Below are 14,717 nucleotides of genomic sequence, written 5' to 3'. Positions count from 1 at the left end.
ATGCTGGGGAAAGAAAGTGAAAATTCAGCAGACTCCACACCATTTTTTTGACTAAGTGTTGTACCAAAAGACAGCAATATGCAGGAAATGTAGGTTAGAGGATTTCCTACCAACCATGCAACTGTTACCAGCGAAGGCAAAACACAAGGAGATAATTGAGTAAAAGCACTCAATCATATAAGAAATAAACACCGATAGAAAGACAGTCTTACCAAAACGGCAGTAAAAGAGAATCGTTACCTTCAATATCCATTCGTAGAATCTGAAGCCCAGAAAGGGAGTGAGAGATCTAGCACCACTGGGTGTCACCCTAGCTACAAACAACCCTCTAGAATATGTAAAAGGAGCTCAAACCATACATGAGACCCCCCATCTCAACTGAGACCTAGATGTCACAGACCAGGAGCTGGCTGAGAAGCACCAAGAGGAGCTGCATGGTCCATTAACCATCCACTTAGAGACAGAGAAGAATACTGAACATTACAGGCTGCACGATACCCTTAAGGGGCAAGTCACAAGAACTACCTTTCTTCTGTCTCCATCCATCTGCTGGTCAACTGGTATAATTCAATGGTCCTGCACTGGTCGGGACGCTAAGGAACTGATGCTTTCTAATGTAAGTCATGGAGAAAACTGATAGTGCTAAACCTCTTCGATTGAAACTACACTGGCTCCCTATCAAGGACCGCATTACTTTCAAAATTTGCTCTCTGGTCCACAAGATAATCCACGGTGAAGCCACAGGATATATGATTGATTTAATAGATCTTCCAGCCAGAAATAGAATCAGTTCATCACGTACTTATTTGAATCTTCACTATCCAAGCTGCATTGGACTCAGATACAAATCAACCTATGCATCCAATTTTTCTTACTTAAGTACGCAAATGTGGAATGCATTACCAGAGTGTGAAAATGATGCACGACCATCAAAACTTCAAGCGAACTTTAAAGATCTGTTTTGCAAGGCCTACCCTATTGATTCTACTTAAATGCCACAACTCTACAATGCATCTATACATACATTGCAATGGACATTTTAATTCTTATTTCCTTGTCCCTTATTGTACCCATTTACCCCTACTTTACCTGACCCTTTTTCTAATTGTATTTAATACCTATCGTACATGGTATTCACCATTATGGTAATTTGTAAGCCACATTGAGCCTGCTAATATATGGGAAATGCAGGATACAAATGTTACAAATAAATAAAATAGTGGAATAAATGCTGTTTTCATTCAGTTGTGGAGGAGAGTGAGAACCAGGACACCAGGGTTCAAATCCCAAAACTCCTTGTGACCTTGGGCACATCACTTAACCCTCCACTGCCTCAAATACAAATTAGTCTTCCAGGGACAGGGAAATACCTAGTAACTTGCCTTAACTACTACTGAAAAGGCATAAGCTGCATAAATTTAGGTACCTAAAAAAAAAAAATCTGCACTTAACTAGGAGACTTACCTCATCCAATACTATCATTTGTATTTGGTCAACTTTTGCCACCCCTTTTTTGATGAGATCCAGAATCCTGCCAGGTGTAGCTATCACCACATGCACTGTAAACACACATACAAATTTCAGCTAACAAGTTGCTTTTATTAAAACCAAAGTTAATCTTAAACATGTCAAATTACATAAAGGTAATTTCTGGTAAGTAACAAGCTCTACACAGATGTTTATCTTAAAATGCTCATCTGCAAATTAGTTCCATACCTATAAGCAGATTAACATTTATACATTAAAAATTTTTTTTATACAAAGCTTGTTTTCTGCATAAAATGTCATAAGATTTATTTCAATAAAATTTGGTATATATCATCCTGAATAAATTTACAATAAGCCTAAACTCAGGCTAGCCAGCTCACCTAAACAATGTCACCACCTACAAATTATCATCATGATACACAGATGCATGTTTAGTGTACAGCGCTATAGAAATAAGTAGTAGTAGATGCTATTTTGTTCTAAAAACAAACAAAAGTTAGCATAGTTTTCGGTCAGAAAGATCTGATCCCTGACAGCTTGGAAGTATGGAAGAATCAATGCAGCGAGTGGAGGAGTAGCCTAGTGGTTAGGGTGGTGGACTTTGGTCCTGGGGAACTGAGGAACTGAATTCGATTCCCACTTCAGGCACAGGCAGCTCCTTGTGACTCTGGGCAAGTCACTTAACCCTCCATTGCCCCATGTAAGCTGCATTGAGCCTGCCATGAGTGGGAAAGCGCGGGGTACAAATGTAACAAAAAATAAAAAAATAAAAATATCAAAAACAAAATCAAATTAGGGCTTATATGCTGCTAAAATCCCCTAAAACAGGGTTCAGTGAGGTTTACAATAATTAGATTATAAAGATGTTACAGTACACACTTCATTGATAAGGACATCAGAAGAGAAGGAATGGAGACATTTGTGTTGGGACGAGATTGTTGGCCATGCAAGCTGGTGGATAGGATTGTCACAGTATGGAGTTTGGGAAAGCAAAAGTTTTTAGTTCTTTCCTAAAGCTGAGGTATGTGTTGTCTGTTCCGATGTCAATGAGGAGCGAGTTCCATTTGGAAGTACCCACTACCGGGAAGACGGATTTGAAGTCTCTCAAGATATCCTGAGCCTTTGTAAGGCTGCGAAGAGAAGAACAGCTGATCTTTTAGTCTATCAGATCTGGATAGGCACAGAGAAGACAGTTAGCAGGCCAGATGCAATGCCATACAGAATTTGATAAATGAAGCGTGCGGCCTCAAGCTAATTCTTTCAGAAACTGGTAGCCAGTGTAGTTTGGTCAGGAAGGGTGCAACGCCGTCGTGTCTGTTTGATAGTCTCACTGCTGTATTCTGGATTCTGCAGTTTTTTTTAGGTTTCCTGCTTTAATCCCCAAAAAAATAGGATATTGCAGCAGTCAGATGGGCAAGAATCAGCAACTGGACCACTACAGTGAAGGTTGCCTGGTCAAACAGACGACGTATGAGATGTAATTGCCTCATCTTGAATAAAGTTTTTCTCCAGAGATGGTTGATGTGGGAGGACATGTCTAAGGAGGAGTGAAGGAGAACTCCAAGTACCTTAGTTTTTGGTTTGATTGGGAACACATTGTTGTTGTCAATCAGTATTGAGGCTGGCATTGTGGATCCAGGATTCTGGAACCATATATGGGACATATATAAGAACTGGCAAGAATGTACATTGCAGTACCCATTGGGTTAACTATGATTTTACGGACAGACTTAGCCACATGGCTATAAGATGGACTATTTTTTTTTTTTTTTTTGGGGGGGGGGGTTGTTAATGGGGTGGTAATGAACATGTTATAAATATTTGATTTATAGAAACAATATATATTAAAAAAAAGAAGGATCTGATCCTTATTAAAAGTTTGTATCTGAGAAAGAAGAAATGTCTTACCTTGTTTCTTTCCATATTCCAGAACTTGTGGGTAGTTGTACCCATTGACCAACAGATGGATAGAGAAAGGAATTGCACTGCACCCTATAAGCGATATGTGGACCCATCAGCTCTTCGGTACAGTATCTGAATAACCAAGCATCCTATAAGCACTATGTAGGCCCTCAGCTCTTCAGTACAGTATTCGAATAACCAAGAGGCGTATTTTCAAAGATACGACTGGCAAAAGCGCAAGCGGAAGAACAAATGGCTAGAAATGTAAGGAGGGGTGACAAAAATTTCTTTAGGTATATTAGTGAAAGGAGAATGACTAAAAAGGGAATTGTGAGACTAAAAGATACTGCGAACCGCTATGTGGGAAATGATGAAGAAAAAGCAAATTTGCTAAATAGATACTTTTGTTCTGTTTTCACAGAAGAAAATCCTGGAGAAGGACCGCGATGGACTGGAAATAGTACAAATGAGAATGAAGTGGATAGAGCACCGTTCACGGAAGAAAGTGTGTATCAACAACTTGAAAAGCTAAAAGGTGGACAAAGCCATGGGACCGGATGGGATCCACCCCAGGATATTGAGGGAGCTCAGAGAGGTTTTGGCGGGTCCTCTTAAAGATTTGTTTAATATATCCTTGCAGACGGGAAAGGTTTCGAGGGACTGGAGAATGGCAGAGGTGGTCCCTCTTCACAAAACTGGTGATAGGGAAGAAGCTGGAAACTACAGGCCGGTAAGCCTCACTTCAGTTGTTGGAAAAGTAATGGAAGCGATGCTGAAGGAAAGGATAGTGAATTTCCTGGAAGCCAATAAGTTGCAAGATCCGAGACAACATGGTTTTACCAAAGGGAAATTGTGCCAAACGAATCTCATTGAGTTCTTTGATTGGGTGACAGGAGAATTGAATCAGGGACGAGCTATGGACGTAATCTACGTAGATTTCAGCAAAGCTTTTGACACGGTTCCCCACAGGAGGCTCTTAAATAAACTGGATGGGCTGAAGATAGGACCTGAAGTGGTGAACTGGATTAGGAACTGGTTGACAGACAGACGCCAGAGGGTGGTGGTTAATGGAATTCGCTCGCAGGAGGGAAAGGTGAGTAGTGGAGTGCCTCAGGGATCGGTGCTGGGGCCGATTCTGTTCAATATATTTGTGAGTGACATTGCCGAAGGGTTAGAAGGTAAAGTTTGCCTATTTGCGGATGATACTAAGATCTGTAACAGAGTGGACACCCGGGAGGGAGTGGAAAACATGAAAAAGGATTTGAGGAAGCTAGAAGAATGGTCTAAGGTTTGGCAATTAAAATTCAATGCGAAGAAATGCAAAGTGATGCACTTAGGGAATAGAAATCCACGGGAGACGTATGTGTTAGGCGAGGAGAGTCTGATAGGTACGGGCGGAGAGAGGGATCTTGGGGTGATAGTATCTGAGGATTTAAAGGCGACGAAACAGTGTGACAAGGCGGTGGCCGTAGCTAGAAGGTTGTTAGGCTGTATAGAGAGAGCTGTGACCAGCAGAAGAAAGGGGGTGTTGATGCCCCTGTATGTCATTGATGAGGCCCCACCTGGAGTATTGTGTTCAGTTTTGGAGGCCGTATCTTGTTAAGGATGTAAAAAGAATTGAAGCGGTGCAAAGAAAAGCTACGAGAATGGTATGGGATTTGCGTTACAAGACGTATGAGGAGAGACTTGCTGAGCTAAACATGTATACTCTGGAGGAAAGGAGAAACAGGGGTGATATGATACAGACGTTCAAATATTTGAAAGGTATTAATCCACAAACGAACCTTTTCCGGAGATGGGAAGGTCGTAGAACGAGAGGACATGAAATGAGATTGAAGGGGGGCAGACTTAAGAAAAATGTCAGGAAGTATTTTTTCACGGAGAGAGTGGTGGATGCTTGGAATGCCCTCCCGCGGGAGGTGGTGGGAATGAAAACGGTAACGGAATTCAAACATGCGTGGGATAGGCATAAAGGAATCCTGTGCCGAAGGAACGGATCCTCAGGAGCTTAGTCAAGATCGGGAGGCGGGGCTGGTGGTAGGGAGGAGGGGATAGTGCTGGGAAGACTTATACGGCCTGTGCCAGAGCCGGTGGTGGGAAGCGGGACTGGTGGTTGGGAGGCGGGGATAGTGCTGGGCAGACTTGTACGGTCTGTGCCAGAGCCGGTGGTTGGGAGGCGAGGATAGAGCTGGGCAGACTTATACGGTCTGTGCCTGAAGAGCACAGGTACAAATCAAAGTAGGGTATACACAAAAAGTAGCACATATGAGTTATCTTGTTGGGCAGAATGGATGGACCGCGCAGGTCTTTTTCTGCCATCATCTACTATGTTACTATGTAACTTTGTAAGCCTAAGTGCTTTGAAAATGAGCCTCCAAGCGTCCTATAAGTACTATGTGTACCCTCAGTTCTTCAGTACAGTATTTGAATAACCAAGCAGATTAAGAACGAAGTCAATTTAACCTTGAACAAGAAACATTTAAATGATAACATTTAAATGACATTAGCACCTTTACAAACAAGAACATCGCGAAGACACAACTCACTACCTTGGTTTAACTGAAAAAACTAAAAACTCAAGTAAGACGACTTGAACGAGCATGGAATAAAATGAAAAATGATTGCACATTTAATGCATGGAAACATGCTAAGAAAATACAAATATACAGTCAGACAATCTAAAAGGTCATATTACAAATCCGAAATCAGACCAGATAATAAGAATACACATAAGCTATTCCAATTTGTACATAATCTTCTTGATACCACACCGGTTACCACAACTAATACAGATACCCCATCAGCAAGCGAACTAGCTACTTACTTTCACGAGAAAATTATTAAGCTACGATCTACCTTATCACTTAACTCCACCGACCATGACAAATTTATTAACTGTTTAGATCCAGCCATTGATGAATATCCAGCAGACCGAATCTGGACAAATTTCGATTTACTGATGGAGGAAACAGTTACTCAAGTGATCAAACAAGTTCACCAAGTCCCATTGCAAATTAGACACATGCCCCAGTTACGTAATAAAATGTGCCCCACAACGTTTCATAACAGATCTCACCTCCTACTTAAATTACATGCTTCAACATGGATCCTTCCCCATGGACAAAGGCAATATACTACTTACACCAATTCCCAAAGAAAAAATTAAACGATATAACTAATTACCGCCCAGTTGCATCCATCCCTCTTGTAGTTAAGTTAATGGAAAGTCTAGTTACTAAACAACTTATCGATTATTTAAACAATTTCTCAGTCTTACATGCATCTCAATCTGGATTCCGTGCTAATCATAGTACCGAACAGTACTTACAACACTCCTAACTGAATTCAAACAATTGCAACTGGCAACAATGTTCTCTTACAATTTGACATGTCCAGCGCATTTGACATGGTTAGCCATGATATTCTACTGTACATCCTAGAATATTTCGGAATAGGAGGAAATGTATTGAATTGGTTTTGCAGCTTCCTAACTGCAAGAACATACCAAGTAATATCAAAATCGATCATATCACCATGGAAACCTGAATGTGGAGTGCCTCAAGGATCACCACTTTCAGCAATCCTCTTTAATTTAATGATGTTACCCATTGGCCAAATCACTATCCAACCAAGACCTAAATCCATACATCTATGCTGATGATGTTACAATATATATCCTGTTCAAAAATGACTTAGAAATCATAAATAAAATCAATCATAGCCTCCAATTAATGAACTCATGGGCGGATGCTTTCCAACTAAAGCTTAACGCAGAAAAGACACAATGCCTTATCCTTTCATCGCATTATAATAGAACCAATTATACAAATATAAATATACCAAACCATATTCTTCCTGTTGCAGATACTCAAACTTTAGAGTGAGGTTTCGATCAATTGTTACTCTCAAAATAGTCACGCTAAAAATATAACAAAGAAGGTGTTCCATGCAATGTGGAAGCTTAAAAGAGTAAAACCTCTCTTCCCAAGGGAAGTATTCCGCAATTTGGTGCAATCACTAGTATTAAGCCACTTGGACTATTGCAATTCCATCTATGCCGGATGTAAAGCCCAAATCATTAAGAAACTCCAGACAGCCCAAAACACTGCAGCCAGACTCATATTTGGAAAAGCGAAATTTGAAAGCGCAAAACCCCACAGAGAAAAATTACACTGGCTCCCACTAAAAGATCGAATTACATTCAAAATCTGCACTCTGGTTCATAAAATCATTTATGGAGAGGCCCCGATACATCAGACCTTATAGATCTACCAGCAAGGAACACAAAAGTTTTTCACGCACCTTCTTAAACCTCCATCACCCTAACTGTAGAGGATTCAAATACAAATCAGTATATGCATCCAGCTTCTCCTACATTTGTACGCAACAATGGAACGCACTACCGAATGCCATAAAGACAACGTATTATCTGACAGCCTTCCGAAAGTTACTGAAGACTAACCTGTTCAAAGAGACATAAAAAGAATCCTTCATAAAAGACTTAAACATTAAAACTGTACCCGAACAAGCCAATACTGAACTCTAATTTGATTACTTTAATAATATTATTGAACGTTATACTTTATCCTTGATCTCATATACCTGATATCATTTATTTTCTTCTAATTTACTTGATATTTTATGTACCTTAATTGTATTAATACTCTGGAGGAGTGGCCTAGTGGTTAGGGTGGTGGACTTTGGTCCTGGGGAACTGAGCTCGATTCCCACTTCAGGCACAGGCAGCTCCTTGTGACTCTGGACAAGTCACTTAACCCTCCATTGCCCCATGTAAGTCGCATTGCGCCTGCCATGAGTGGGGAAAGTGCGGGGTACAAATGTAACAAAAAAAAAAAAAAGCCCTTCCTCTGCGTACCGAACAAGGACAAAATCCATCCGATCTAAATTCATGGTGACCTCCAAATATCTAAGGTTGACCCGTCTCACATCCAAGGGCCTTAAGGCCTGAAACTGGTCATCATAGTTCTCTCTATGGGTAGATGGGAGTTCAACTGACTGGTTCACGTGAAATGCCATCACTTTCAGCAGAAAGAACAGGACAGACCTCAGGGAAATGCCATCTTCAATTGTTAAAAAAAAAAAAAAAAAAAAAAAGTCCCTGAAGCTCTAAAACACAGCATGCTGAAACAATGGCCACCAAAAATACAACTTTCAAGGTAAGGGCCTCTACAGTAGCACCCCCAAAGGAATGCAAAACAAGGTTGAGGTTCCATTCAGGACGAATGGGGTGGAGCGGGAGCTACAATCAGTCTGCACCTTTTAAGATCCTCACCACATCCAGGTGAGCTGCTAGTGACATAAGAACATAAATGTTGCCATACTGTGACAGACCAAAAGGTCCATCAAGCCCAGTAACCTGTTTCCAACAGTGGCCAATCCAGGTTCCAAGTACCTGGCAAGATCCCAAAACAGTGAAATATATTTTATGCTGCTTAGCCTAGAAATAAGCAGTGAATTTTCCCCAAGTCCATCTTAATAATATCTTATGGTCTTTTCTTTTAGAAGTTACTCAAACCTTTTTTAAAAAGGGGCCTGTCTCTGCTTCAGGAAATAAGGTCTAGTGAAGCAGCTGCACAAGTTCGGCCGAGAACATTTCCCCCCAAATGAGAGGTGTCCCTATTTACCTCTGAGGTTCCCAAATCATTCCTCAGAGAAAGCGCGGGAACCAACACTGCACAGCCCTCCTGCTGTTGTCATGGTTGTGACAACTGAAGTTCCCCTGCTCTGCCAGGGAGAAGCAGAAGAATGGATGTTTGAGGAATCTTGAGTGCTCCAGAGGGACCTGGTGTGGGACAGCCTCCAGAGCAGCACCCGTGCCCACCACTGATTGAGCCTTCTCCTGCTTACACTTGGCAAACTACCCTGAAGACTGATGCTGTGCCCCACAACCAGAGCACTGTTTTCACTGCCTCTGCAGGGCTGACTGAAGAGCCAAAAGGAGAAAAACCGGCAGTCTTCTCCCGTACTATGCAGCCAACAGCATAGGTGCAGCTCGCAGGGTAAAAAAACTTGCATCAGGCGTGGATGCTGTTTAAAAACACCATCCTGGAGGTACAGGACAAATATATTCCGCATATTAGAAAAAAGGGGAAAAAAGACCAAACGTCAGCCAGCGTGGCTAAACAGTAAGGTAAAGGAAGTCATTAGAACCAAAAAACAATCATTCAGAAAGTGGAGAAGAGAACAGACTGAAAGTAACAAGGAATGCCAAGCCAAATGCAAAGCGGAGATAAGGAGGGCAAAAAAGGACTTTGAAAAAAAGTTAGCGTTAGAAGCGAAAATACATAGTAAAAATGTTTTTAGATACATTAAAAGCAGGAAGCTGGCTAAAGAATCGGTTGGGCCGCTGGACGAAAATGGTGTTAAAGGGGCGATCAGGGATGACCCAGCCATAGCAGAGAAATTAAATGAATTCTTTGCTTCGGTCTTCACCGAGGAGGATCTGGGAAGGACACCGGTACTGGAAAGCACATTTGAAGCAGGCAAGTCGGAGAAACTAAACGAATTCTCTGTAAACTTGGAGAATGTAATGGGCCAGTTCTGCAAACTGAAGAGTAGTAAATCACCAGGACCTGATGGTATTCATCCCAGAGTATTAATAGAACTGAAAAATGAACTTGTAGAGCTACTGTTGGTAATATGCAATCTATCCCTAAAATAGAGTGTGGTACCGGAAGACTGGAGGGCAGCCAATGTTACGCCAATTTTTTAAATAAGGTTCCAGAGAAGATCTGGGAAATTATAGACTGGTGAGTCTGACGTCGGTACCAGGCAAAATGGTAGCGGCTATCATCAAGAATAAAATTACAGAGCACGTACAAAAACATGGGCTGATGAGAAAGTCAGCACGGATTTAGTGAAGGGAAGTCTTGCCTCACCAATCTACTGCATTTTTTTTTTTGAGGGCGTGAACAAACGTGGACAATGGGGAGCCGGTGGATATTGTGTATCTGGATTTTCAAAAGGGGTTTGACAAAAGTGCCTCATGAAAGACTCCTGAGGAAACTGGAGAGTCATGGGATCGGAGGTAGGGTATTACTATGGATTAAGAGCTGGTTGCAAGATAGGAAGCAAAGAGTAGGGTTGAATGGCCAGTATTCTCAGTGGAGAAGGGTAGTTAGTGGGGTCCCGCAGGGGTCTGTGTTGGGACCGTTGCTTTTTAACATATTTATAAATGACCTAGAGATGGGATTAACTAGTGAGGTGATTAAATTCACAGATGATAACAAAATTATTCAGGGTCGTCAAGTCGCAGGAGGAGTGTGAAAGATTACAAGAGGACCTCGCGAGACTGGGGGAGTCCACTCTATCCGCCTTTTTTCTCTCCTCTGCCTCTTCAAATAGCGGTCATTTATCGTCCCCCTGATAAGTCCCTTTCATCCTCTCAGTGACTTTGACGCCTGGCTTGCCTTCTTCCATGATCCTTCCTCCCCCTCTCTCATCCTTGGTGACTTTAATATTCCTGCTAATGATCCTTCCAACTCGTATATTTCCAAGTTACTCGCTTTAACGTCCTCCTTTAATCTCCAACTATGCTCCACCTCCCCCACTCATCAAAATGGTCACTGTCTTGATCTCATCTTCTCCTCCAACTGTTCACCCTCTAGTTTCCTTGCCTCTGATCTTCCCTCCTCTGATCATCTTATAACTTTCACACTTAAATCTCCTCCCTCCCAGTCCCGTCATCTCTTATCTAAATTTATCTAGGAATCTTCACGATATTGACCCTTCATCTCTATCCTCCCATGTTTCAAACCTCCTCTCTACTGTGGCACCATCCACGTCTGTCAACGAGGCTGTTTCTTCTTACAACAATACTCTATCCTCTGCCTTAGACACTCTTGCACCTTTGATGACCCGCCCTGTAAGGCGTACAAAACCCCAACCTTGGCTGACTTCTAATATCCGCTACCTTCGTTCCTGTACCCGCTCCGCCGAACGCCTCTGGCGGAAATCTTGGGCCCTTGCTGATTTCTTACACTAAGTTCATGCTGACCTCCTTCCAATCTGCTCTTTTACGTGCCAAACAGGATTATTATATCCAACTGACCAACTCTCTTGGCTCTAATCCTCGACTTCTCTTCACCACATTGAACTCTCTCCTCAAGATGCCCCCTCCCCCAACTCCCCCTTCATTATCTCCTCAGACCCTTGCTGAATTCTCACACAACAAGGTTCAAAAGATAAACCTTGCTTTCTCTACCTCACCACCTCTCCCTCCACTAGTCCGTTCCCCTCTCTCTCCTTCCCCTCATTCCCTTTCCTGAAGTTACTATTGAGGAAACAACACTTCTCTCTTCCTCAAAATGTACCACCTGTTCCTCTGATCCCATTCCCACCCACCTTCTTAATGCCATCTCTCCTGCTCTTATTCCTTTTATCTGTCACATTCTCAACCTCTCACTTTCCACTGCGACTGTCCCTGCCGCCTTTAAACATGCTGTGGTCACACCTCTCCTTAAGAAGCCTTCACTCGACCCTACTTGTCCCTCTAATTACCGACCCATCTCCCTCCTTCCTTTTCTCTCCAAATTACTTGAGCGTGCTTGTTCATCGCCGCTGCCTTGATTTTCTCTCCTCACATGCTATTCTTGACCCACTACAATCTGGTTTTCGCCCTCTCCACTCAACCGAAACTGCGCTTACTAAAGTCTCCAATGACCTATTACTGGCTAAATCCAGAGGTCAATATTCCATCCTCCTTCTTGATCTTTCCGCTGCTTTTGACACGGTCGATCACAGCATACTTCTCAATACCCTGTCCTCACTTGGATTCCAGGGCTCTGTCCTTTCCTGGTTCTCTTCCTACCTCTCCCTCCGCACCTTTAGTGTTCACTCTGGTGGATCCTCGTCTACTTCTATCCCTCTGCCTGTCGGCGTACCTCAGGGTTCTGTTCTTGGTCCCCTCCTCTTTTCTATCTACACTTCTTCCCTTGGTTCATTAATCACATCCCATGGCTTTTCCTAACATCTCTATGCTGATGACTCCCAAATCTACCTTTCTACCCCTGATATCTCACCTTGCATCCAAACCAAAGTTTCAGCGTGCTTGTCTGACATTGCTGTCTGGATGTCTCAACGCCACCTGAAATTAAATATGACCAAAACCGAGCTTCTCATTTCCCCCCCCCAAACGCACCTCCCCGCTCCCCCCGTTTTCTATTTCTGTTGATGGCTCTCATTCTCCCTGTCTCCTCAGCTCGAAACCTTGGGGTCATCTTTGACTCCTCTCTCCTTCTCTGCTCATATCCAGCAGATTGCCAAGACCTGTCGTTTTATTTCTTTACAACATCCGTAAAATCCGCCCCTTTCTTTCCGAGCACTCTACCAAATCCCTCATCCACACCCTTGTCACCTCTCGTTTAGACTACTGCAATCTGCTTCTTGCTGGCCTCCCACTTAGTCACCTCTCCCCTCTCCAGTCGGTTCAAAACTCTGCTGCCCGTCTCATCTTCCGCCAGGGTCGCTTTACTCATACTACCGCTTCTCAAGACCCTTCACTGGCTCCCTATCCATTTTCGCATCCTGTTCAAACTTCTACTAACCTATAAATGTACTCACTCTGCTGCTCCCCAGTATCTCTCCACACTCGTCCTTCCCTACACCCCTTCCCGTGCACTCCGCTCCATGGATAAATCCTTATCATCTGTTCCCTTCTCCACTACTGCCAACTCCAGACTTCGCGCCTTCTGTCTCGCTGCACCCTATGCCTGGAATAAACTTCCTGAGCCCCTACGTCTTGCCCCATCCTTGGCCACCTTTAAATCTAGACTGAAAGCCCACCTCTAACATTGCTTTTGACTCGTAACTACTCACCTCCACCTACCCTCCTCTCTTCCTTCCCGTTCACATTAATTGATTTGATTACTTTATTTTTTGTCTATTAGATTGTAAGCTCTTTGAGCAGGGACTGTCTTTCTTCTATGTTTGTGCAGCGCTGCGTACGCCTTGTAGCGCTATAGAAATGCTAAATAGTAGTAGTAGTAGGATTGGGCGTGCAAGTGGCAGATGAAGTTCAATATTGACAAGTGCAAAGTGATGAACCCGAATTACAGCTATGTCATGCAAGGTTCTGCGTTAGGAGTTACAGACCTAAAAAGGGATCTGGGAGTAATCGTTAAAAACATCTGCCCAGTGTGCTGTGGCAGCTAAGAAAGCACACACAATGTTGAGTATTATTAGGAAAGGGATGGAAAACACAAGGATGTTATAATGTCGTCGTATCACTACATGGTGCAACCGCACCTCGAGTATTGTGTCCAATTCTGGTCGCCGCATCTCAAAAAAGATATAAAGGAATTAGAAAAGGTGCAGAGAAGGGCGACGAAAATGATAAAGTGAATGGAACGACTTCCCTATGAGGAAAGTCTGAGAAGATTAGGGCTCTTCAGCTTCACAACAAAACCAGGGGACACAAGATGAAGCTAGAATATGGTAGATTTAAAACAAATAGGAGAAAGTTTTTCTTTACACAGCATGTAGTTAGACTCGAACTCGTTGCCAGAGAATGTAGTGAAAGCAGCTGGCCTTATGGAATTTAAAGGGGGTTTGGACAGATTCCTGACAGAAAAGTCCATTGAACATTATTTTTTTTTTTTTGGGGGGGGGGGGGGGGGGGGGGGGGGTTGCCGGATTTTTGAAGCCTGGATTGGTCGCTGTTGGAGACAGGATGCTGGGCTTGATGGACCCTTGGTCTTTCCCAGTATGGCTGTGCTTGTGCGCTTAATATCGCCAGAACTGGGTCAGACTTACTCTCGCTAACTGGCTCGCCTCAAGAACCAAGAGCTCAGCTTCTCTGCCACTGACAAAAAAGTGCACCATGTTCAACCTGCAAAGCAGTAGCAAATCCATCAGGTAATTGGAGCCCTGACTAAAACCTTCCCAGTCCACTCTGTCTGTTTTCTAAGTCAGATCTTTTGATTTTTCTTTTCTCAAATTCAAAAGTGCCGAGTTAAGATGTCCCCAAAGAAGGGGGGCACAGAACAAGGACCTGGCACCATCACATATGAGCCTCAACCAATAAAGCACCTGCCATGCTCAACTGGGAGCCAGATCACCACCCAGACCAGGAGCAGCCCCTCAGAGCTTGTGCCAGATATGACCATCCACCTGCTGGAGATAGAAAACTACTTCCTATAAGCCCTGTGTGGACCCTCAGCTCTATCTCCACTTGCAGGTCAATAGGCACAAGTTCTGGAATATAGTTATGGTTCTCAGAATAGTGCAAGAATTTCCAGAAAGAGATAGAAGAGGGTAAGCATAGAATGTGTTTTGAAGAAATTGCAAAAAACAAACAAAAAAAAAAA

General features: G+C 42.9%; 1 protein-coding gene across 4 annotated transcripts in view; it reads right to left on the bottom strand.

Annotated features, from left to right (window-relative positions):
• DDX6 (DEAD-box helicase 6) overlaps positions 1-14,717 on the bottom strand; it is a 143,276-nt gene that overhangs the window by 85,289 nt on the left and 43,270 nt on the right. For all 4 annotated transcript variants that reach the window (XM_030220455.1, XM_030220454.1, XM_030220456.1 and 1 more), the window contains exon 7: positions 1,465-1,559. In XM_030220455.1, the coding sequence (XP_030076315.1) occupies positions 1,465-1,559 (95 nt within the window). The remainder of the gene's footprint in view (positions 1-1,464; positions 1,560-14,717) is intronic.

Source organism: Microcaecilia unicolor, chromosome 12 (assembly GCF_901765095.1).
Source record: "Microcaecilia unicolor chromosome 12, aMicUni1.1, whole genome shotgun sequence".
NCBI lineage: Eukaryota > Metazoa > Chordata > Amphibia > Gymnophiona > Siphonopidae > Microcaecilia > Microcaecilia unicolor.
This window is presented reverse-complemented; position numbering and strand designations above follow the sequence as displayed.